At 39.4% G+C, this 24083-nt stretch overlaps 1 protein-coding gene across 10 annotated transcripts in view; it reads left to right on the top strand.

Annotated features, from left to right (window-relative positions):
• Positions 1-24083, top strand: part of RIPOR3 (RIPOR family member 3) — a 54291-nt gene that overhangs the window by 22433 nt on the left and 7775 nt on the right. For 9 of the 10 annotated variants that reach the window (XM_062589214.1, XM_062589213.1, XM_062589207.1 and 6 more), the window contains exons 3-16: positions 3520-3666; positions 6734-6812; positions 7573-7596; positions 7733-7786; positions 8643-8792; positions 9405-9468; positions 9627-9701; positions 9862-9905; positions 10614-10739; positions 12665-12810; positions 20030-20159; positions 20923-21507; positions 22641-22780; positions 23847-23979. In XM_062589214.1, coding sequence (XP_062445198.1) covers positions 3520-3666; positions 6734-6812; positions 7573-7596; positions 7733-7786; positions 8643-8792; positions 9405-9468; positions 9627-9701; positions 9862-9905; positions 10614-10739; positions 12665-12810; positions 20030-20159; positions 20923-21507; positions 22641-22780; positions 23847-23979 — 1897 coding nt within the window. The remainder of the gene's footprint in view (positions 1-3519; positions 3667-6733; positions 6813-7572; positions 7597-7732; positions 7787-8642; positions 8793-9404; positions 9469-9626; positions 9702-9861; positions 9906-10613; positions 10740-12664; positions 12811-20029; positions 20160-20922; positions 21508-22640; positions 22781-23846; positions 23980-24083) is intronic. The other variant, XM_062589216.1, reaches the window with a different exon arrangement.

The raw sequence follows: 24083 nt of genomic DNA, 5'->3' as shown, positions 1-24083 counted from the left end.
TTGCATTGTATTTCAGAGATGGCTGTATTTCAGCGGTTAAGTAGCAAAAGTGTTTATAGTGTCCATTTCTTTCAGAAAAATGGTTATATGAAAGGTGTTGATATGAGAGGCTACCTAAGCTCTGTTTGTTATAGTCACTGTCACTCAGTTCTCTGCTGTGTTTCTGCAAGCTCAGAAACAGATAGGAGCACAGAAATCACCTTACTTGCTAGCACATGAAGTAGGTCTGATATTCAAACCAAAATGATACCCGTAGATAAATAATATCCCCCCCCCATTTTTCTAGTTTTCATAAATTACTGATTTAAATGGATGAAATAAGAATTAGAGGGAGCTATGCCTTTCATAGAGGTTCATGGGATATTAGTGTTTGGGATCTCAGCCTGCTTGAGACTTGGTGTTTGATGCGCCATCATTCTGCAGTGTTTGATGCATTCTGCCCCTGAGTCTGTGCTCTAGCGACCAGTCCTGCTCACATCCTACTGACAAATTCTGGTGATGTCAGTTCTCATATAAAATCTTCTGAATAGTTAGGATAGTTAAAAATCTCATAACGGAGATGTTAAAGGTTTATTCTGACAAAATATGTAATTGAGCACGACTAAACTCCTGCAGAGCAGAGCAACATTACCTTGGAGGAAGGACTGCTATCTGGCTCTGCCACAAACGGAGGAGGGAGGGAAGACAAAGACGACTACTGTGAATTCACTACTGTCAGTAAGGTCAAGAGTATAGGCAGGTTACAATACAGTCTTCCAGTTTTCAGTCCACTGCCATAATTGCTAAACCATGCTATGCTACTTTTCCCTTTTTGCTTATCATACATTTTAGCATAGCACTGCTTTACGCTGATAACTCTGCAGCTTTTCCACTAGAAGCATTCTTGTTTTTTTTTTTTTTTTTTTTTTTTTTTTTTTTTTTGAATTTAATGATCCCTGTATAGTCTGTGGAGTGCTTTTAGAAGGTATGATTTATAAATGGAAAATTAATACAAATTGTGGCTGCCAGTGCATGCCAGAATAATGACAAAGTGAATCATTTAGAAGCATCATACAGAAGTATTAAAAAATATGCCTCTGAAAGTATTGTACTCAAAAAATCTTACTGTATATAAGTAAAATGTCTGACTCATCTCATAAAACATATTTTCAAAGAATCAAATGATTGAATTAACCTTTTAGCTAAACACAACCCTGGTAAAGTGTGAGCAGAAATGAATATCCAACACAATTGCAACCTAATCAAGAAGTGTTTACGTTTGAATAAATAGATTTGTTGTGGAAACTGAATCTTGTTACTACACCTAGCAAGGGTCAGACATCTTAAATCACAAGTATTACTAAGATCTTGAGAAAAACACAGGCGATATATTATATAAACAGACTTGAGCTGGCAGTACATGGTGGGAGTTCTTGCAGGGAAAGGATCTACCAGGAGAAGTGTTGAACAGCTGTTGTTCCAACAAAGGCATATCCAGCAGGGTAAGAATGCTCCAAAAAGAAAAGTTCATTATTTCCCTTAATACTATATTGTGTTATATAGCAATATATAACTATATATAACTAATAGCAGCTATTTGTTATTAGCTGCTTAGACAAAGGAGAGTTTTGTTAAGGAACCTCCATCCTCCAGAAAATTCTTTGATATGATGATGTGCACTAGGTGTGCACATACAGCCTGGTGAATACTGAAGAACCTTCCCCAGCATAGCGAAGAAATTTTCTGATCACCCTTTCCTAACTAGTTTCCATCTCAGGCACAGTTGCAAAACACAGCAGGAGGCTGCAGGGGCCCTATGCAAGGTCTATCCAAAAGATGACACGCAAATCAGGTCCACATGGAGATTCTTGAGTAGATGCTGAATATACTTTTGCACTTCTTTAGCAACTTCCTTTTGAGGCTCTCAGTGAGATACACTATTTCATTTTGCCTTACAATGGTTTCCTCAGGAAGTAAATATTATTACTATGGTGTGTAAAATGAGAATCTGATACTTAAATTACTAAGTTCACAAAGGAATGTAGCAGCATAGCATCTAGCTTTTTGATACTCTCCCTAAAATCCCATGCTATATACTCTATGTTTTTATGCAATATATGAAAATGGGATTTTAAACTCAAGGGTTGCTAGACCAGGACTGGGAGCAGCTCTCAGGTTTGCTGGGCTGAGGATTTAATCACCAGACTCCTTGAGTCACCTGCCTTGACCTCAAAGCAGCCAGTGGATAATTAAGCCTGTTGGAGTTCATTGTTTCCTCAGGTGAACTAAATGTAGGACAGGGATTCTAGAGGGGGTAAGAATGCTACTCTGAGGGTAACCCGTTGGCTCAGTTTGGTGGAATGGAAAGCTTCATAATGTTATTTTAGAGGCTTGGCTTCAGGTTATTAACAAAAGCTAGAGGAAAAATAATTAAGACTTAGAAGAGTGCAAAAGTAGAGGCGAACCAGGTGGGAATCTGCTGGTGTGAAAGAATCATTTGCAGTGTTTGTATTCTAGTTTGAATGTTGTGGAGTTATAACTAATGACTGGCTAGAGGTTTCATAATTCTTCAGGTTAGAAGTTTTTAGACAGTTTTTGCAATTGCTTTTGAAAGTAAGTAGCATGTTAAGCATTGAAAAAACACCTTGCATGTAATCCATGCTCAGTAGCTGTCTTTTCTAAAATATGTTAGGAGTCTTAAGTGAACATTTAAATGGGTATTTCTAAATGCTTTCTAGGATATCTTTACCAGAGTGATGGATAGTATTAAACATGTAGTCTCTTTTCAAGCTTTAAAACTAACGTATGTGTTAGTTATAATCTGTTTAACTGTTGTGTCCAGGCTGGTGTTTAAAGTGTTAATGCTTTCGCACATTCACTGTTTGGGGATTACTGATAGCTGGAGAGCAGAAGCCTCTTGAAATCTAATTCTACCTCAAGTTCACAGTTAGACCTTGAGCAGACAAAAAGCTTGTTGCCTTGGTTTCCTGTATCTCTGGCAAGAGTAAGAATAAGGACACCCTTGACCCCTTACCTGAATAGCCCTATGGCTGAGTGGAACAACTGCTGTGAATGTGCCCACAGAATCAGGTCCTTAGCTGCCATGCAAGTCTGTTGAGACAATTGTTAGAAGTCTGAACAGTAACCTATTACAAAAACGAGTTTTTTCTTGTTCCCTGCACCACCTCAAAAGAAATGTGTAACTGCACAGTTTTCTAAATAGCCACTAGGCTCTTCAGCGTCTATCTGAAGCTGGGGAGTTAGATATTTTGGCTTCTTGGTTGAACTATAGTTTAGGAGTAATTTTTGTTTTGATGAAGTTGCAAAAAACTTGGAGCTTCTCTGCACTGGAAATTTAAGACTGAGCCTCGTCTTTCTAATGTTATCTGTGAAAGTATTCTCACCACTTTTAAAAGCTTTTTTCTGTTGAGTAAAGGTACTTGGGATTAGGTGTATAACTTCTAGCCTGGGAGCTCTGTGGGTTAGGCATCTTCTCTGTGGGTTTTGCATTTTTCCCTTATTTGTTTTCTTTTTCTACAGAAAGTCTCTCAGCAGAAGTTCAGTGAGATCAAGGATGTCACTGAGATCCCCCAAGGTTTATTCTTCCCTGCAGAAGGGAGTAGTCGTCTGGGATCCAAAACCACTTCAGGTGAAGAAAATTTTTGAAGCTTTGAAGAAAGGACTTAAGTAAGGACTTTTTAAATATTGTAATTGCCTTACCTACTGATAGTGCTTAAGTCTATGTATCACATTGTTCTCTGTCTTTTCTTGGATGTCTAAACTTGTGACTTTCTTGGACACTGGATTGTGACCTTATAAAGCAACAGCTTTTCTTAGCTCTTTGCCTGTCTACTTGCAAAGTCTTCTGGTCTGCTAGTGTTTTTGTTTGCTCCTAATCTGTGACATTTTTCTAACGTGAGTGATGGGAAGAACTTTGTGGAGAGATGGGAGACTGTCCATCTCTTGAGAGCACAGCTACTCCACAAGGAAGAGAAGCTTTCAGATTGTACAGGGTGGCAGGCGGGGAGTCTGCATATCAAGGGGAGACTTGAAGAGGAACTGGACGAGCAAACCTTGGGGGTGACTGCAAGAAAGCTTCTGGAGAGGGAGTGGTGCAAAATTTGCTTTGACTCAGAAAGCCTTTGAGCTGACTTAAAACCAAACCTGAAAGCAAGGGTGTGCCATGCAAGGACACAGTGGGAAGACTAGATCGTAAAATGTTTCTAGTCTCTTTATGCTAATTCAAGAACAATTAAAGTAAAGAGGTATGTATTCTAGTTTATTTTTTTTTAACAGGATGTAACTCTTGAGTTTAAAAGTCCTCTCTTATCTTTGGGCAGCTTATTGTAAGGAAAAGGTCCACCTGAAAACTTTAGCTGACTTGAGGTGATGGAATAGAACTGTAGAGCTGTAGTAAGACTACATCTTCTTACTGGCAAGGTAAATTACACTATTAAATATGCTAGGCACATTATTTTGCTTTAAATATAGCACCATTTCAGAGTATTGTTATAGCTGACTGCACAGTCAATGTTGCATTAATCAAAACTCTGGTAAAAAGGCAAAAGGTCAAGTTAGTCCACAGTCTCCATCAGCAGATCTGGGGTGTATGCTGTAGGCATAATCAGGATCAGAGGATGGGCTGGCAGTCTGTATTTTGGGTGTTCTGGCTTTGAGGAAGCTGTCAGTTACCTCACTGAAACAGTGATACAATTCCACAGTAATGGAATGGCAAACAAAAAATGGATGAACTAGTTTTCTTGGTATTATAGACCAAAAGTAAGAAGCAGTGCTAGGTGCTACTTAGCTGCATCTTTGACTGCAACAGTTGTGGTAACTCATCAAGCTTTAATAGGATCCTCAAATATAATAATTTTATTATATAAATATTTTATATTTTTAAAATACATTATGTATATTTTAATCATTACAGTTGGTGTTGATGGCTCTGGGCTAAATTTGTAGGAATTTTATTTTATTCGATAGCTTTTTCTGTTGGCATCCCACTAACAGTTCCTTCATGTATGTTACTGCCATCCCCAGAATTTTGTTACTGTATTAGATCATAGATTTTTAAAATAAGAACACGCACAAAAAAGGACAGTAACAACTTGTTGCAGACTCAGATGTTGTGCTTTTACGCCAATAAAAAAACTATAGTCTTAGCCTTAAAAATGTGAGTCACTGTCTTATTAGTGGATTTAGATTTAAAACAAGTAAAGAAATCAAATCTTTTTTTTTTGCACAGTTTAGAATTTATCAGGGATTAGGGAGGAGAAACCATAAAATGGATCAGAATTTGTTCCCACTTGTGAAAAGAATGCCATATGATCAAGCTTCTGCCAAAACTGAGTAGCTAACTAATTGACTAAAGTAACCTACAGAAAACAGCTGTATCAAATAACAATGCAAAGTCCAAATTTTAAATAAATGCAAACTAAGCCCAGTTTCTGCTGGAGCAGCTTGAGTTTTTAGTACAGAGCTTGTTTTACGTGCCTCTTTCCTTATAGTTATGGCAAACATCTCTTAATTCTGTTAACCCTCTGGGTACCATTCCATCAAGCTAGCAACCCTAACATGCTTAAATGTAAAAATGGTGAAGCTCTCTTAAAAAGAAAGCAAACCCTTTCCTGCCACCAGCTTTGGCTGCTCCTGCAGTGAGCTGTTAACTGGCAAGTGTAAAGAGCAGGCAGCTGAGTGCTGGAGCCAGTGAGGGCCTTGAGGGAACTGAGTTTGTGGCAGTAAGAAAATGGAACGCACTAAAGCACATGTGAAGAAGTGCAGCTGTCCGCACAAACACACGTACTTTGACTCCTCAGATTCTGTGCTCCTTATATAGTACTATAGTTTCTGTTCTGGAAAAAGCAACGTTTACATCAAGAAAGTGTCTAGCATAGTCAAGGTGGCATTCAGCTGTTTGCTGAAACACTGGCATCCATGCTACCTTACGTGCGGAGTACTTCTACGAGCTTAATAGAAGAGTTTCATGCTGCAATTCTTTGGCTTTGTGAACTGGAGTTGGATGATGAATATTTACTCCTTCTTATAATTTACAGTAAGTGTAAGAAGCAAATGAACTGGTCCTCTACCTTACAGAAAAGACTCTAAAAGACCAAACAGGAGTAGTTAAACTGGACAAAGAGCTCTGTCAGCTGGGTTATGTGTGTTAGAACCTGCTGGGCTCTTCTTACATTCCTCCTTTCCTCTTGATTTTGTTAGTTCTTGCAGCTCTGCTGTCTTGTCTCTCCTCAGATTGCTAGAATAAAGCCCATCTTTAACTTGAATGTTTTTTATTTTTTTAGATGGAATGAAACAAGAAACAGCAAATATGAGTGCAGCGTGCATATTGTACTCTGCAAAGGCTTCCTTCTTGAATTGCACTGTGGCATTCCATATCTTGAAGGAATAGCAAGGTTTCAGGAGATTTCTAACGTACAACATCCTTAAACGTTAGGTAGCAATATCCAGCATATATTGGCACTCATCATGTACTTAAACTCCTTTTTAAGAGATGCTCCTCTACGTCTGTTTTTCACTTTTTAAAGAGTGACTCTGCACTTAGGACAAATGTTTGTCTGTGAAAACCACCTTTTCTCCTCCTCTGACGCTGATGCTTTATATGGCCATTCATAACTTCCAGAGAGTAAAACAAGAGAAAGAAGTGGCTTTGCAACGTTCTGCTGAAAATTGTTTGGGGAGATGTTATAATGAACATAAAGAGGACTATAACACTTCAGGTTTTTTTCTTTTCCAGTGAATACTTGGAAGCACATCAGGCTGAACTGGATTATCTCTCAGGTCGACACAAAGATACAAAGAGGAATTCCAGATTGGTAAGAATACTCTTGACATTAATCACTCTAATGACTAACAATGCTGACACAAAAACAGATGGCATCTCTCATTTCTGGGACTGTCAGGAGTTTCCTACTTTCAGCATTGAAGTGAGATACAGCAGGGCATCACAATTTCAAGTTTACCGAGCAAGTGTGGGCTAGATGTGAGAATTGAACTTGGGATTTCCCATTCTCAATATCCAGCTGTGTATTTTCAGATCACGTTCCTTTTCTTATTGAGGTGGTGTCTGTCTGGTGATCTGTGTTCATGCCTGTGTCTAGACAGGAATAGTCGTAGAGGTCAGGCTTCGCTTGGTAAATGTGTCTCAGCAACTTAGATTCTGTCAGGTTCACAGATCCCTAGGAGTACCATCAGCAGCGATGTTAATGCAAAGACAATTCATAGATCCAACTTTGTCTTTTGTTTGGAACATAAAGTCATCTTTCATACCTAGATTCAAAAAAGTTCAAAAACTCCCATATACCACAACCAATGTCCAGATCCTTGTTACAGCTGATGATGAAACTGTTATTGTCTCACTTCAGGAGTTTGGGTACGCAAACAAACTAGGAACAGAAAATGAGAATACTTCTAAATATTTTGGATTTAACTGTCTTCTTGTAGTGAACAATGGCTCTTAATCCCTTGCAACTAAATAAAGATAGGCATAGTGAGTGTTGCAGTAACTATGAAAGTATCTTTAATAAGTACAAATATACATACTCTCCTATTCAGCTGGTTGTATTTCTTTTTCAGGCCTTCTATTATGACCTGGACAAGGTAAGACTTGTGCTGAGGAGATGACATTGCAAAAAAAGAAAAATTGGAGTGATGCTCACTCTGTTACTTAACGACATGTTTAGGAAATACTGAAACAATTTCTCAAGTTCTTTGCTCTCTCTCCCCTTCTTAAAAGCAAATTCGCTCTGTGGAGAGATACATCAGAAAATTGGAATTTCATATAAGCAAGGTAAGGGAATTCCTGGTTTTTGTGTAAGGCTTACGCCACTATATAAATGCTCTCTGATTTTAAAAAACAAAACAAAAAAAAAAAAAACAAAACAAAAAACAAACAAACAAACAAACAAAACACCACTCCATCATACCTTCTTTGAAGGGGAATAACACTGGATACTTTTTGAAAGTTGTGACCATTCTTTACAGAAGGAGGGTTGGTTTGTTTATTTTTTCTTGAATGGTTCCATTCAGGTTGAATGTTGGGCACAACCCAGCCTGAGCCTGCCTCTGAAACCAGTTTGCATACTCTGCCAGTTTATTCAGAAAAATGCTGATGTGGGAGGACTTTCATATCCCCTCCCACAGTGGACCTAGATGGGCGGTTCTGTAGACTGCAGGTCTAATAATCTGATTCCAAAGGAATGGATTCTTGCTTTTAACAAAGATTAAAACACTTTTAACACTTAAAACATTAAAACAACTTTACCTATGCAGAGGGGATCAATTTCCTGCTTCCCAAGTAATTTTGTCGTGAACAAAGTATTTCTTTTTCTATGTTCTGTCATGATGATAGCAGAGCAAATAGTTTATCAATATCTCCTCCTTCTTTGCAAGAATGTCTAAATGTAAACATTGTGCACTTTATTCAATCTGTAAAGTGCAGGTGTTGCCACATGGTACAATACTCTGATAATGTAATTAAAAACTTTTTTTATGTTATTTTTTATTTTTTTGCCAGGGAAGGCTGTGCTGATGTTTCTTCACAAAACTTCTTAAAACTGTGCCAGAGTAACTTTTGTTCTTTCTTCTCTCTTTCCCCTCTTCCACTCCTTAAAAAAAAAAAAAAAAAAAAAAAAAAACACTTAAAGGTAGAAGAGCTGTATGAAGCTTACTGTATCCAGTGCAGGCTACGAGATGGAGCTGCTAATATGAAACATGCCTTTTCCTTGTCTCCTTCAACTAAAGCCTCCAGAGAGAGCCTAGTGGAGCTTTACAAGAATTTCCAAGGGTGCACAGAGGTAGGACATGCTGCGCACATCTGGCAAGGAGCTGACTGTTCTGTTCTTAACCAAAAATGTGCCAAGAGTTTCTGAAGGCTTTTTAATGGTGTGGGCTTAAAACTTAAGATACAGGTACATAATGCTAACTAAAGCTTGGGAGATGAACTCTTGAAATCTCTGCCTTAACTTTTCAGCAGAGTAGTTGGCCACTACTCAAATTGGCATCATTCATTCATGAAGATGAGTGAAAAGTCTTTTGGATTTTTGCTTTATTACTGGAGCCCAATATAACTTTTCTGGGAAGTAATGAGAAAAGTAATGGGAGTGGAATTGAATACATAATGAATGTGCTATGCTATTGTTACAAAACAAGCTACGAGAGGTAACTGAAGGTGATTTGCTCAAGCAATTCAGCTGCTTTGTAGAGCTGCATCACAGTTTCTTCTCTTAAAAGTAGTTTGAATAGACTCTGCATTGGCCTCCATTAGTGAAAATATTAGCGTGTCCTTTTTAAAAAGGTAAAATCTAGCCCAAATCCTTTAGAAGTAGAATAAGAAAATGGCATGCACAGCAAAGGTAGTTATTCTACGTTGCTTTTCAGTCACAGTGACTATTCAGTCTTCCTTTTAGGATATGTGCTTTATAGAAGGGGCATTGGAGGTCCATTTGGGAGAGTTTCACTTGAAGATGAAAGGTACGTTCCTTTCTCATATCCATTCAGAAGCTATTTATTCTGTTGATGAGTCCTGAAGGAAGAGATTTCTACATAGTAAACCCAGGATCAGTGTTAGTTGCTTCCACTGGGTTTCTGGATCAGACTCTGAACTCTGGTAAACTTCTGTTTTGTTTCAGTGTTGTATAACGTGATCTGCAATGGTATTTTACATTTGAGAACAAAAGCTGGCATGTTTTCTTCCCTCAACTCAAGTAAATGTTGTCCTTATAAGAGTGTTTTGGGTTGCAACACAGCTTCCACATGGAGCTGTCTGCAAAGGGTGTTAGCCAGATACTTCGTTTATTGCAAGCTGAGGCTTTGGGGGGACACTATGAAATTCCACAAATATTGGGAGTTTTCTTCTCTTCTCAGGACTAGTTGGCTTTGCACGTCTCTGCCCAGGAGACCAATATGAGGTGCAGTATACAGCAATTCATTTTCTTTGTTTTACTACTGTGATTTTGTAGGAATGGGAGAGCAAGGGTGCAATGTGTAGGAGGGGAGCAGGAAAGAGAGTATAACATAACCATGTTCTGCACTGATGAGGACAGTGGTGTAGCACATTCACTAGTTACTGTGGCTTCTGAGGCTGAAGAAGGAAAGGCATGACTTAAATATTTTGAGAGAGTTTAAAGGATGGCAGTGATCGCCTATTGAAGCCAACCTGGCAGGTGATTATGTGTTCAAAGCTACCCTACAATCAACCAGTGTTGATGCCTCTTTCTTGGCATACTTTGGCATGATTTGCATGTATCTTAGTATGTTACTGAGTTGCTTTCCTACTTCTAACGGTTCCAAATCGATTCTTAACATGCCTAGTATTTTAAGTACTGCTACACTTGAGTACGTGACTTAGTTCTGCAAGTTCTTCTAGAACGGATGGGAGTGTTTGAGTTAAGACATTAGAATGCACAAGGCTAATTTGTGCCTCCCACCATCTACCTTCTACCATTATCCAAATTTGTAAATATATAGCAATCAAAGAAAATACTTTGCCTCTGCAGTACTAGAACAGTGAGGCTTTTTTGCCCGAGAGCATGTTCTGGGATGTGCTGATCCATTTTTTTTTCTGTTTTTTGGGGGTGGGGGTGTGTGTTTTCCCTCCACCTCTCCATATTTTCCAGGTGTTTGTGCGCCTGGGACGCCAAAAATGGAGGCTGAAAGGCAAGATTGAGACAGATGATAGCCAAACATGGGATGAGGAAGAGAAGATTTTTATACCTAATCTGCATGAGAAGTTTGAAATCAAGGTGTGGTGTGTGATGGTTGGGCTGGAATCCGTGGGTAAACAGGTCATCTGTCGTATTGCTTACCTGTTAGCCTACCATGTATTTTTCAAAATTCTTAAGCAGTATGTTTTTGTTCACTTAAAAATGGCAGTTAATGTTCTGCTTATTGGACAGATGTCTGTTTCTTTTCTTTCTGGTGCTTCTGGTACTGAAACTATTTTAATGCTTCTGCTTTCCTGCATTTTGGAGGCTGGTGTATGTGTGTTTTTATGATGAATACCTGGGATTTTTGAGGGTCTAAAGCTTCTGTATAGAGACAGAAAGGGATGTATATGTGTAAAGTGTGTGTGTATATATATACATATATGTGCGTGTGTGTAGCCCTATCTTTAACAGCAAGAGACCAGTACTAGTGGTCTATGATACACTGGTGATGGGTTGAGGGTACTCCCTGGGGGAAGCTTGTAGTCTTCATGCACTCACATGCAGCTGCCCCTGGCCGTGGTTCGAGTGCTGGCAGAGGTGGTGTGATGGCAGGTGGAGCTGATCTGTAAGCAGCTTTTCCGCTGTAGCCTGGCATCTTTTGTGGGCCGGACTCTGAGGCATGACTCCTGTCAGCCGAGAAGGGAGCTGAGACTGCAGGCTGTGCTGGATCCAGTGCTACTAGGAAACAGTGCCAGCGCGTGGTTTCAAGTTCTGGCTGCCGTGTAAAACATCTTTTGCAAGATTTTTTTTTTCCCTCCTATCTGGAAGCAAGAACTGGGTTACGTAGGATAGACTTTTTGACTTTTTGCCAGCACAGCCTTTAGAAATGTGCTTATAGCATGTTTTTGCCACCACTGCACAATGAAAATCAGATGAGAGACTAATTCATACGCCTGTTTTCCCATAATAATTGTAAAAAAGTATATTCCTTTGTGTGATGATGAATCACCTAGAGTAAAACGTCATATTAACTCTCCCCAAAACTCTTTCTGTCAGCTTGAAAGGCTTAAATTAACTAAAGTTCTCCAAACCTTCTTGCTTTTTCCACCTTATACTTAATCTTCACCCAGTACAAATACTTACTAGGTTTAAAAACAAACCCCCCCCCAAACCCTTGGAAATGCAAAAGACAGTTTTCCAAAAGGAGCCTAGAGACTCCTAGGTTTCCACAGACTGTTAAAGGAGATGTAGACAGTTAAGTAATTCCTGAAGTGGACTTTTAGTACTTGTGCTGAAATTCTGTGCTAAGTCTGATGCTGCTTTGTAGTCTTGGATGTTCAGCTGAAGTATGTTTTCATAGCAAGTATTTATTAGCTAATGTTTTATTAGATTTTTAAAGTAGCGGAAACAGCAAAGTGCCAGACTGGAGAAAACTGCAGGCCTGAGCTATTGATAACAAATTCAGAGCCTCCTGTGGGCTTAGAGGAAGGACTTAGACATGTAAGTTCTGATCTTAGTCTACAGCTGAGCTCATGACAGTTGAAAAGGTCATAGTGGATGCAGACAGCTGTGCTTCCAGGTTCTTGGGCAAGCGAGAGCTGAAGCAGTCTAGTGTAGGTAGATGGTATTTGTATTGTTTGTACGTTTTTATGAAAGTCAGGCTTATATTCTAATATGTACAGCAGGCTATACAATAAAGGCAATTATTTGTGTGTGCCAGAACCAGAATTGTCAGAACTCCAGACAAAACTTACCTCTGAAGTCATAGTCATCCAAATTCTGTTGTTGGAACAGATAGAGCTGTATCTCTCGCCTAGTCAGGAGCCTCCTCTCTGTTGGAAGTTGTCCATGACCTGGCCCTTACAGGAATAGTCTCCCTCAACAGTTTACAAGCCAAGACTGAGTAACCAAATTTTAAATTTGTTGTGGGCGTCGGAGCAGATTTAGGCTCAAATCCTTTTCGTGCGTGTGAATCTTAGGATTGTCTGGCAGGATGAAAATGGATCTGTTTGTTCCCGCAGGTGACAGAACTGCGAGGACTAACCACTATTCTAGTTGGTGTGGTGACATGTGACAGCATAAACTTCTTTACAACAAAGCCTCAGGCAATCATTGTGGATATAACTGAGCTGGGCACCATCAAGCTACAACTAGAGGTCCTCTGGAAGTAAGTACAACTTCAAATTTAAAAAAGCTGGAGCTAAAAATTTGAAATGAATTAAAGGCTCCTAAATGTGTCACTTAGCAGCATTCAACATCATAGTCCTTCTTTCTATTTGCAGAGCAGGTGCTGGATAGATAGCGGCTACGTGCTTTCTCGCAGCAACTTCAACCTGATCTCGGTCCTGGGTGGGGGAAGATAGTCCCTATTTCTGTTACCCTGCAGTTCTTTGTACTGATATTCTTGGCTAGCTACCCCTACCTCTTACTGAGCTCACTACTTTGTCAGAGTGAGCATTCACCTCTGTAGTCTTAAGCAACATGCATACCTCTACAAAACATGACCAATAAAGCTTTAGAGTGATTAAACGAAGCTGAGAATAACACCTTTTAGGCACAGTAAAAAATATGGCTGAAATTTAGAGTAATCACTGTTACTAGATCACAATTCTTTAAAAATGAAGCTTCCCCAAAGACTTAGCTCCTTTGTATTTACACTATGATCACAGTTGTGGGAGGCCTGTTTGTGCACTACAGGGAAGCTCAGTAATAGACACACATCTAAAGTAACTTTTTTAACACGGTGCTTGTGATTTGAGAAATTGTTTTATAATTCAAATTTGTAAATTGATTTATTTTTGTAGTAAATTACTGATGTTATTAAAGGCAAATGCTCACTTCTGTGGATGCTGCATTGAAACTTTTTCCTCACTCTAGACATACTACCTTAGATTTTTGAAGTAGTGCTGTGTCTTCTGATTCAGGTGTATCACTGCAGTCTTGCTAGGCTGTATCTTCTATGCACAGTTAGATTAGCTGTGTCTAAGCAGGTGTATGATGAATTTAATGTAGTCCTTTCCCAACAGCAGTATCTGATATACTATAATTTGTAGCCCTGTTTACAGATCATGTGATAACTTTCTACACTTAAGATTTTGTTTTTGAAAATGAGTGACCTGCTTCCTTGAGAATCTCTGAAGAAGTGAGGAAAATGATGTTATGGTTGGCTAACTACTGGGTATGGTGGGGTTTTTGTTTGTTTTGGGGTTTTTTCCCCTTTTCTTCTTCATATAGAAAGCTGGTATGTAACACTGCAAACTTAACAGCAGACCTGACTGGGGCTGGGAAAGAAACACCATTTTCTTGGAAAGCCAAGACAGCAGCTTAATGCTTGGGACTGTCAGCCCATACTGAGTGTCTTGTCTGCAACAAATCAGAACTTTTTAACCTGCTGCCATCTTGATATAGCATCCAATAATATAATGGGCACTCTTCACTAGAACTGTTACTTATGGCTTATTGTAGTGCCTAGTTCTACTCAGCCCAACATGGAGAAGTAGCTTTTGAATGTGCCTAATAGTAAGAAAGGCTACTATTTGACCAGACTTGTAGGCCTAGTCTCTCTCCAGGAAAAGGAGAAGAGGAACAATGCTTAAATTAGGAAGGGCAGGGAGTTTGCAGACCAGGCTTGCCCATGACTCAGCCTTATACAATTCTTCTCCTCTGGCTATGTTGGTTTCTTGTTTTGTTAAAACTATCTAAAAATAAAGCTTGCATGTATGTTTAACATGCAGCCTGCCAAATGTGTCCGAGAGCCAAGTAGGTCTTTCAGTAAGAGAAAAGCTGCTCTGCCCTTGGGATAAAATCACCAGATGTATCTTACAATCACACTTGAATTCCAGGTCTTAATATCCTGTTTCTACTTTTAAGAACATTTGGAAGCGTCGTTTGACCTAAGCCTTGTCACAGTCTTTAACCACTAACCAGAAGAAATGCTGTAAAAAGGTTTTCTGTTGAAATCCATATCCGAATTTCGATAGAGTATCGGGGCACTTTGAGGGGGAGGAGAAAAAAGCTTTACTGATCAACATACTGTTTTCTGAGTGTCTCTGTGTATGCTGTGGTTCTTAAGCCCATTTGGTTGAACTGTAAATGCAGTTAGGCTAAAACATCACCCTTGGCAACAGCACCTGAAACTTATTTTTAAACATGCACATTGCAGTAAGTCAATGAGAAATAAACTTGCACAGTAGAGTTCTGCCTGCACCTATTGTTTATGACACTGTCTTTCTTCCTGAGATGTAACATTGGGCATCAGTACATGTTTCGGTGAGGTGCAGTTGCTCTGAGATTTGTGAGGTCCTGATGTTTGTTATTTGAGGATCTGAGCTGCTCATTAATTGGCTAACAGAGCCTCATTCCAGAAGCCCTGACTACTGTGGTTCTGCATCGTGATCTTGCACCATACACCCTATGAAACTTTTCCTCTTACTCATGCCTAGATATGCCTGTACTCCCATTTGAATCTGAAAGCGGAGACCTTCTTGGTAGATATACTGAAAAGTACATGGAATGAGGATGTTGCAAGATTTTGTTGTGTTTGAGACTAGATGTAGCTGTTAAAATGAAAGCTCTTCTCTAAACCAAGGCCAATTAAAATATTTTGTTATTTTGGCCTGTGTATCTCTTAGTTTTGAGGAAGGAGAGAACAGAGGTGCAAGAGGAGGTATGTGCTCTTCTATGCAGCCCCAACAAAGTCCTATTTATTTATTTCTTCCTCTTCTTTTGTCGTCTGCATTCCACCCCTAACACCACCACCAGAATTTCCATTGCCTTTATTCTGGACATGAAATGATCAAAAGCCCAATACACGTTTTTCAGGGCAGAAAGGACTACTGCTTGAGTGCTCTGTTTGCAGAGATGCTTTTTTCATAAGGAAAGTCCTTACTTTTTCCCCTATTACTTATGTCTAACGTCTGAAGAAGCTACACTTGTGCAGTAAAGGAGGCATACCTTATTTATTGAACTGAGTATAAAATCAATTTATGCCCTAATTTAGGAAGTGCTGTATTGAGGGATGGCACACTCATGGTGGAGTTTGGAAGAGATTGCTTCCAAACTAATTTCTTCTTGCTAAAATACAAACGGTGCTCTAACAGATAGTCTCACTTCATATTTACTTTTGCTTGATCTACTTGCTTGTCCTTCCTCACTGTCAATAAGTTGTATAAATACATGTGTGTGTAAAACCCTTCTTCAAGAAGGGCTGCACAAGGAAACCCCTTCATGTTCTGGGATACTGCATCATTTCTCAAATAAGAGCCTAAATCTCCACAAAGCATGTAATTTAAACTATATGTTTCTAGAAAATTATTTAGTCACACAAACTATGTTGTCTCTTGGTTGTTGCTGTAGCTCGCTGCCCAAAGTGCAGCTTTTCTTGATTGGTAATACTTGCACTTTTGGGACAACCGTAGCTCAGCTGTTGCCAGCTCTAAAAGCTAGGTTGGGAAAAGGGCTAGCGATGATACACTTCTAGGAGTTAATCTTCATGTGGACTTTCTCACTGTATGAGAGAATTTCAGCCATGTGTCTGCTATGCTTAAGTTTTGCAAAATGTGTTGGTGTCTTACCAAGTGGATTCTCCAGAGCGTTTCTACCCAGAACTGGCAGGCTCCTCCTCTTTGACAGCCTGTTTGCTGAAGTTGTTTACAGAAAAGAGTGGTTGCATGATGATAACTTGGAATTTCTAGTTTAAAAGATAAAGCACTTGAAATAACAGCTGGGTTTTTTTTTCCCTTGAATTAAGAATAACTAAACAAATCCAGCTGCTATGCCCAAACTTTCCTCGGAGGCCAGCTTTCATTCTAGATCTGTTGTGTGAGTGATCCAAATGTAGCTCATTCTTCCACTTCTAAATGTATATTTTCTTTAACTAGGGCACTAGTCTTCTGGGCTCTAATGAAAGTTCCTTCTACTCCCTTATAGACTGCGTCATGAGTAGCATGAATGAGCTTGGGCCTGTTGTCTAATTGCTTTGCAGGCTAACTTGGCAGAAGACTTTGTGTTTTTTGCCAACCTAAACAACAGTCTGAATTCTGTTTCTCTCATATGAAGAACAAAGAGAAAGCCTATAGTCTCTTTTCAAGACTTCAGTAAGCACTTTGTATGGGGATCTAAGCATACCATCCAGCTAGGACAACTCTGGTAATTTCTGCTTATTTGGAACATGTGCTGGCTGGCTCACAAGGGTTGATGGAGTAGAAGGGAAACAAACTTCTATGAATAATAATAATAGTAGTAATGAAAAGTCTACTTTTTTTTTGATGTATCCCTTTAAAACTCTTGCTTTTCTGAACAAAATTTTATCCAAACAGATATGCACACAAGTAACTTTAGGAAGTGGCCTGACAATGTATTTCTGTGCTTTTGTTGGGAATGGTATTATAGTTTAGTCTTATAACAAGCTGTACTAACCTTGAAATTTGTGGTTATTTTGCTTTAATGAATAGCAGAAGCTAAATAATCATTATCCTGTTAAATTTGCTTAGGCATTTTCACCTGCATTCAATAGGGAAATCTCATGATTTGTTAATAACAGTGGGCCTAATCCAATTGAACAGGATTGTTTGTGTTGATGTGAGTCTGGAATTGAGATAAGTCTTCCCACCAAAAGCCCTCCAGGCTCTATGAATATTTAATACATGGAATGACTGGATAGGAATGAAGTGATTAGGGCACTGTCTTGGTTGTAGAAGGAAATTCAGATCTTCTAGGGCTGCAGACAGAATTTAGTTCATGTCTTGCGTGTTCTGCCTGGTTATTTATGTCTCTCTGAGAACATAAGCCAGAAGGTGTCCTCAGTACATACCTAACTGAAAAATGCAGCAGAGTGAGAAAATGGTAGAAATCTTGAACACTTCACCCCTCCATTGTTTGGTAGTTATGGCTCAGTACCCCTAAGGCTGAGGCATCTCTGAATCTGTGCAGATCTGAAGCTTTTGGTGTTATGGGATTTACAATCTATGAAACGAGCTCTGATGAATAGTAAATCTCTTCAAGATTAGGCTGGGCATGTGCATTTTGGATCTGAATGTTAAAGTCCTCTAATGGTGCTGAGTTCCCTTAGCTAAAGGTGTGCCATACAGTGTGTTGTCACTGGCCTTCTGTAGATCATGGTATTGCAGAGTTATGTACTTAATGCCTATATTGTAAATAGTTGTAACCAAATGCCAAAATGTATTTGACAATACAGAAATAGAATGGGGATAGGAAGGCAAAGCAGATGAGGAAGAACTAAATAGACTAGAAGTCTTCAGCCTGGAAAAGGTTGTAAAGTTAAATTGTATTAGGCATGTTCACTGAGGGGAACATGACTAGGACTACAGAATGATTATTCACCATTTCTGTCAGTACAGTCACAGAGACCACCCCAAATAAAAGTACTTGTTCCATAATTCAGTCTTGAATATTGAAATGTCTGCATACTTCTGCCTTACATGGAGGTTTCATGTCAGTGAGCTCAGCATGTGACTAGATGAACTCAGGAGAGGTGTACCTGTTGGCGACTATTACAGGCTGCTTGCAAAGACTGATGCATGACAGATCTAAGCTACAAATTCCCTGACGTTTGAGTATACCTCTGGGGAGGGCCTACTTTGTTCAATATATTTCCTATGATTTTCCCTTGAGGATCCCCTCCTGGCCTCCGGTATGTTGGGGGAGATGGACCCTTAGATCTGTCCCAGCGTGGACAGATTGTGCCCAAAGAATTTACAGGCAAGAGATGATCGATGCTTTAGAGTGGACTTCATTCTTTCCAGTGTCCCTTCTCCTTCCTCTTCACTCTGCTCATTAGCCTGCCTTGTGGTAAGAGTGAGTGTGTGCTTCTTGAGAGGGCACCAGAAAAGCTATCTTTTGCTAGAGGATTCTAGTAGTTGTAGTAGTTAGGGGCAGAATGGATTTAGTTTGTTGCTCCTATCGCTCTCATCTAAAGTGTAATTTTGCATTACTGCATTGCTATATTAAAGCTAAAAATTAAAAATTTGAGGAAAGGATTGCTTTTTTTCTTCCTAAGAAACACTATGGATGGAAGTAATTTGCTTCGATCACTAAACATAGCAGGCTTTGGCTAAAGGCTTTTACTGTCAGAAACCAGATTTATTTTCTGCATAGTGAGACAATGCAGATGGTTATTAATGTGACTCCATGGAACTGGCCTATTTGATGAACTCCAGCTGGGTGACACTGGCTAATTTAGCCAATTAACCTGTACTGGGAAAGCTCACAGACTGTTACCTCCGTGCTGAAGACAACAGTGGTGTACTCCACTGCTGGATGCTGCTGAGAACTGTCTGTGTGTAGAACATGAAAAGGTATAGAGAAGTAAGCTCTGCTTTTACTCACGAGCAAAAATTTATTTCTCTGTAATCAAATAGTCTTGTTATAATTTGGATCTTTTCAGACCTTCCAGTGGTTGTTGTACAGCTAAATGCAGCTGACTTCATACTACTGTTTGGTCTTTTTATTTATATTGATACCTATGAGATTACTGATTTGCTATATCCAGTTAGCTTTTTTTTCAAAATGTCAGTGTTTAACTGTAAAAATAAATTTTCCTTTGGCACCAAAAGACATATCAGGAAGGAACAAAAATAACACACAGTGAAAACAACCTTACTCTAATGAGCTTTCAATGTTTTTCCTCTCCTGAGTGTGTCTTGGGAGCGAGTTCATCCAAGTTTCCTTAGACTGGAGAGGAGCTAGGAAAGCAGTGGCTGTGATGTGGTAGGTAATTGGGAAACCTACCATTGGGCTTATCAAACTCTTAGAGCGTAGCCAGTTTCCTCTGGCACTACAATTGTGGACTCATCCATGACTGTATGAACCACGTCACTTGCCATATACCACTATACAAGCTCCCTCTGCCAACGAAAGCAGTTACTTTAAAATATTTGCAGGATTAAGAAAGTATATAGAAGCTTTTCCAGGCAGTGTGTGCTTTTCAGGGGTAAAATTAATCATAATTTTCCTTTATTACATGTTTTATGTCTCCTTCATAGCTAGGATAGTGTGTGTCCAGTGGCATAGCCCATAAGCAAGCAACCTATATTGTGCTTGCCAACACTGGTACCTGGGTAGGATGCTGCAGAAGGACTGAAAACTCTCTTCAGACTAAATTTTAGACCGTTGGACTCTTCTTCCAGAGATTGTGGCACAGGTCTAAAGGTTGTGGAGAATTCTATTTAAAATACACAATCTTTTTGTCTGGCTCTTTCTCTGCTGGTGAAATCAAAGAAATTGGTCAGAAAGGCAATTTCTCTTTCTATTCCTTCTAAAAGTTTACTAAATTTCACAATTCAAATCCTAATATCCATTCCTGTTGCTAAACACCTCTGTGCTTTCTGGTCTTACTGACACTTAGGCCTTTGTGTCTCCTACTACAGCCCCTTTGACACAGACAACCAGTTTTTGTCACCTGGAACCACTGCCAAATTTTCTATGGGTAGCAGGAGAAGTTCTTTATACAACTGGACCCCACCAAATACTCCCAGCTTCAGAGAGAAATATTATCTGGTAAGTATGTTGAGGAAAACAAAATGCAAAGCACAGACATTAGGACTGAGTGTCTAGCTTAGATCAGCCTATTAAAGAATACATGTGGAAATGAAGAAACACCTAGCATTCCAGGGCCATTGTAGCTTATTTTGGGAATTCATTATTTCTTCTTTTAATCCTTATTATTTTGAGTTCCATTTTAGATTTTGAAAAAAAGAAATCCCTGCTAAATATTATTCTTGGCAGCCAGGATGATAGGGCTGCGGGCACATGTTCAAATTGTCTACAGTGGGAATCAAACTAAGAATCAAGTAGTCTAAGTGGGAATGGAGCAGAACAGTGTCTTATGGGTGCCATGTGAAAAATCCTTTCCTCTACCTCTACCCGACTTTTTTTGGCAACTGTAGTCCAAATGAGCTGAAAAATCTGTCCTCCTCCCCGTGCATTAAAGAGGACTTTAATCTACACTCGCAAGCTGTTCTGAGCTGAGGAGACATGAAATAGCTGTATATAGCTTTTATAGCTGTCTGGGTAACTTTCACATAAAAGCTCTCATACATGACTATTTCTACTCCACTCAGTTCATCTATTAATCTCTTAATACTCTTTCAATGATTTCTTCTGTCCAGCCAGTGTTGGCTTGGTTGCCTTGTACAGAAGAGCCCCGTGTTTCTGATCAGTTTGGCTGTGCAGGTTTCCAGGAACAGGAAGCAATGGTCCTTTATCTTTGGTGGTATCTCGTGCTTATATGTATGCTCACTTATGAATCTGTCTGCTGCAGTCTGTTTTACAACAAAGGCAGAAGCAAGAGGATGTAAAACATGAAGCTCAGCCTCCCAGCATATTGAGCTACTTGACTGCCTGTGATTTCAGTGTGCATTCAAGAAGCAAACCTCTCAGTGCTGCAGAGACAAGCGAAGTAGACTCGTTCAGCTCTGAGGATCAGAAAGGGACGGAGTCCAGAAATACAACTCCAGCTCTAGGCCATAGGACATTACCATTGGTAATCATTAAGGAGACTAGTGCAGAGGAAGGACAACGTGCTCTTCCAAATCACACAACTCTAGATATCCTGAAGAAGACTCCGTGTGCGGATGGATTTTCAAATACCCCATCTAGTTTTCTGATTCGTGGCAAAGGCAGTAGAGATTCTATCAACCAGACCAGAAATCGCCATTTGACAGAGCAAGAAAACCTCAGCCAGAAAAGCTTGAATGCTGAAAATGACCTAAAACTAGATGGATATGCAAAGTCAATCGATAAGACTCTCCAAGAAATATTAAATTTGCTGAAGTTGCAGGATATGAGGCAAGCCCAGCTGAAGAAATTGGAATACCAGGTTTTGTCTATAAGGGAAAAATTAAAGGTATGGTAGTATTTTACTCTTGGGAGATTGTGTAGTTTGCACTGTTGCTCCTAAATGTTGTATAAGTTTCACGAACCTGTCTTTGAAGTTTGACATCAGAATGTATCATCCGTCATGTCCCTCAAAAGTAAGTTTGGCCACCAGAGGTCAGGCATTACTGAGAAAAGGCAGCCTCAAGAAATAACTATACAGTAGCAGTATGTTGCAGAGCATCTCTCAGGGACAGCCTTCAAATACTGTGCACAGGTCAATGATCCGAAAATGGAGATTAATGAGCTGCATCCAGTCAAAGTGAGAAATAATCTGGGCTAAGCAGGATCTGAGCTGTATGTCAGAGCCTCTGCATTATGTGTTGCTTTTAATTTTTGTGATTCTTCTGATTTCTTCAGATTTAATGTACCTTGAGATGACTGCATCAGCTCATCAAATATAATGCTTCTGCAGGGTCACCTATGATTCTGCAGGCAGTTCAGTCTGTCTGACAAGTATTCAACCATATAATGCTGAAAATATTTTTCTTTAGGGGGAAGGATCCTGGAAAAGAGCTTTCTGAAAGATTATATTGCAAATTTGCCTTGTAATACATGGGGCCAGCATGCATGCTTGGGAGATAAGCTACTCTAAGACTTCAGCTGATGTCTGGAATAAAAATGTTATTAACACTGTTGCACTGACATACTATTCCAACACAAACACTATAAAAAATAGAAATTAAATATTATGCTCTTAGATCAGCAGTCTTTTTGGGGGGAGAGTGCTGGTGGCCCTCTGAAATCCACTACTGATTTTTAAGTGGAAAGTTCTTCAATACTATGCTGGCATGCCATGTACTCCTCAAATTGCTACTTCTAGATCTAAAACTCTGTACTAATGGCAGGGGATGCAGAGAAAATCAGCTCTCATACCAACATTAATTTGCATGGAAATTCAAAGAAGAGTAAAGATGGATTAAAACATTGAAGTATAATATGAAATTAAGTAGTAGCATTATTTTGGGATCAGTGTGAGTACAAAGAGCTAAGTTTCCTGCTATGTTAAGAATAAAATGAAAGTAGCAAACTGATTTGTTGTTAAGAGCAAAAATGGCTTGATCCATGCAAATAACGATAATTTCCCCCCCTTTCTAAAAACAGCTGAAGACAATTCCTCACAAACATTCATCTATGGAAAGTTTAATGGTGGAAACAGTGTTGGAAAGTTTTGACTTTTTGAATACTGACTGTAGTGCTGATGAACTTTCATTATTTGGAAGCATAAGAACAGCCAGTATCAGGTACGTGTCTGCAGCACTTCATTTTAGGGGGGGCAAGTTTAACTCGGTTAAAGCGTGGTGCTGCTAATGCCAAGGTCGCGGGTGCAGTCCCTGTATGGGCTATGCTGAGGGCTGGACTAGATGATCTTCAGAGGTCTCTTCCAACCTTACCATTCTGATTCTATGATTAAAGGGAGTGAGCAAAAGGGGTAAGGAAGGCTGATCCCAGAAACTCTGATCCACTTTACTCAGCTAAGTATGATTGTGTAGATCTGCTAATGGCATGAACAGCCAGGGGGACACCAATTTTTGGTAATACTCCAAGACGTACAATTCAGAATACTTAGCATTTGGTAGGTAAACTTATATTGAACTTATGGACAATATTGCAGAATGATACTCCCAGGAAAAGATGATGGAAGAAGGTCTGTTAGACTGTTGGGAACAGGCTTTTCTGGATGATGCTGAACAGTTTTGCACTGGCAAGGAAGAGAGCGAGGAGTAACTCACAGAGCTCTTCTTTTGTATTCAATTTTACGTTTTGCAAGTCACTTAACATTGAAACTTGTGCTCCAGAGCTGTGAGCCTGATCCTGGGACACTTATTCCAGTATCATCAGTTTCAGAGAAAGCCAAAGAATTAGTCTGGTTTTGTGCATGTTGCTTTTGCAAATGAGTTAGCAACTCCATTTCTCTAGAAGTGTCTTTTTCTAGTATTGATTCTCTAAAATGTTTCTTTTTTTCTGGGGGGGGGGGGGGGGAGAGGGGATCAGCTGATCTGGTATTACTGTCCTGGCATTAATTTTAGAAATATGAAGTCTTTTAAATGAAATTTTTAAGGAAGTGTTATAAATGCAATCAAAAATGCTGTTAAGCGCCACCCGGTTTGTACCTTTCCAACCTGATGAAGGCTACCAGTGAGAGTGCATGTCTTCATACTTACTTAGTGAAAATTAAGATTTTAGAGGCTAAATGTATCCAGGAATTTAAATAGAACCATTTTTCTTTCTCTTGAGATTGTCCTGCATTGTTGTGTGTTGGGGTAACACTTCAACTCTTTTTTCTTTTTTTTTCCCTGCTCTATACAGCACATACAATGACAGCACAGTGCAGTCCCTGAGCTGTGACATGAAAACAGAAGAAAGAGGTGTAACTACTGGTGACGAAAGCCTAGATACACTTTTGATAACTCATTTGAAGCTGTGCAAATCCCTTTTGCAGGTAAGGGTTTTCAAGGCAGACCGTAATTGTTGATTCCAATTATGGACAAACACGAAGATGTAGCTGGTTCTTCTATAAAAGTTCAAAGACTCAGAAATTAGATC

The sequence above is a fragment of the Rhea pennata genome, chromosome 16, assembly GCF_028389875.1.
Source record: "Rhea pennata isolate bPtePen1 chromosome 16, bPtePen1.pri, whole genome shotgun sequence".
In the NCBI taxonomy this organism is placed as follows: Eukaryota; Metazoa; Chordata; class Aves; order Rheiformes; family Rheidae; genus Rhea; species Rhea pennata.
The sequence above is the reverse complement of the archived record's forward strand: the minus strand, read 5'-3'. Positions and strand labels throughout refer to the sequence as shown.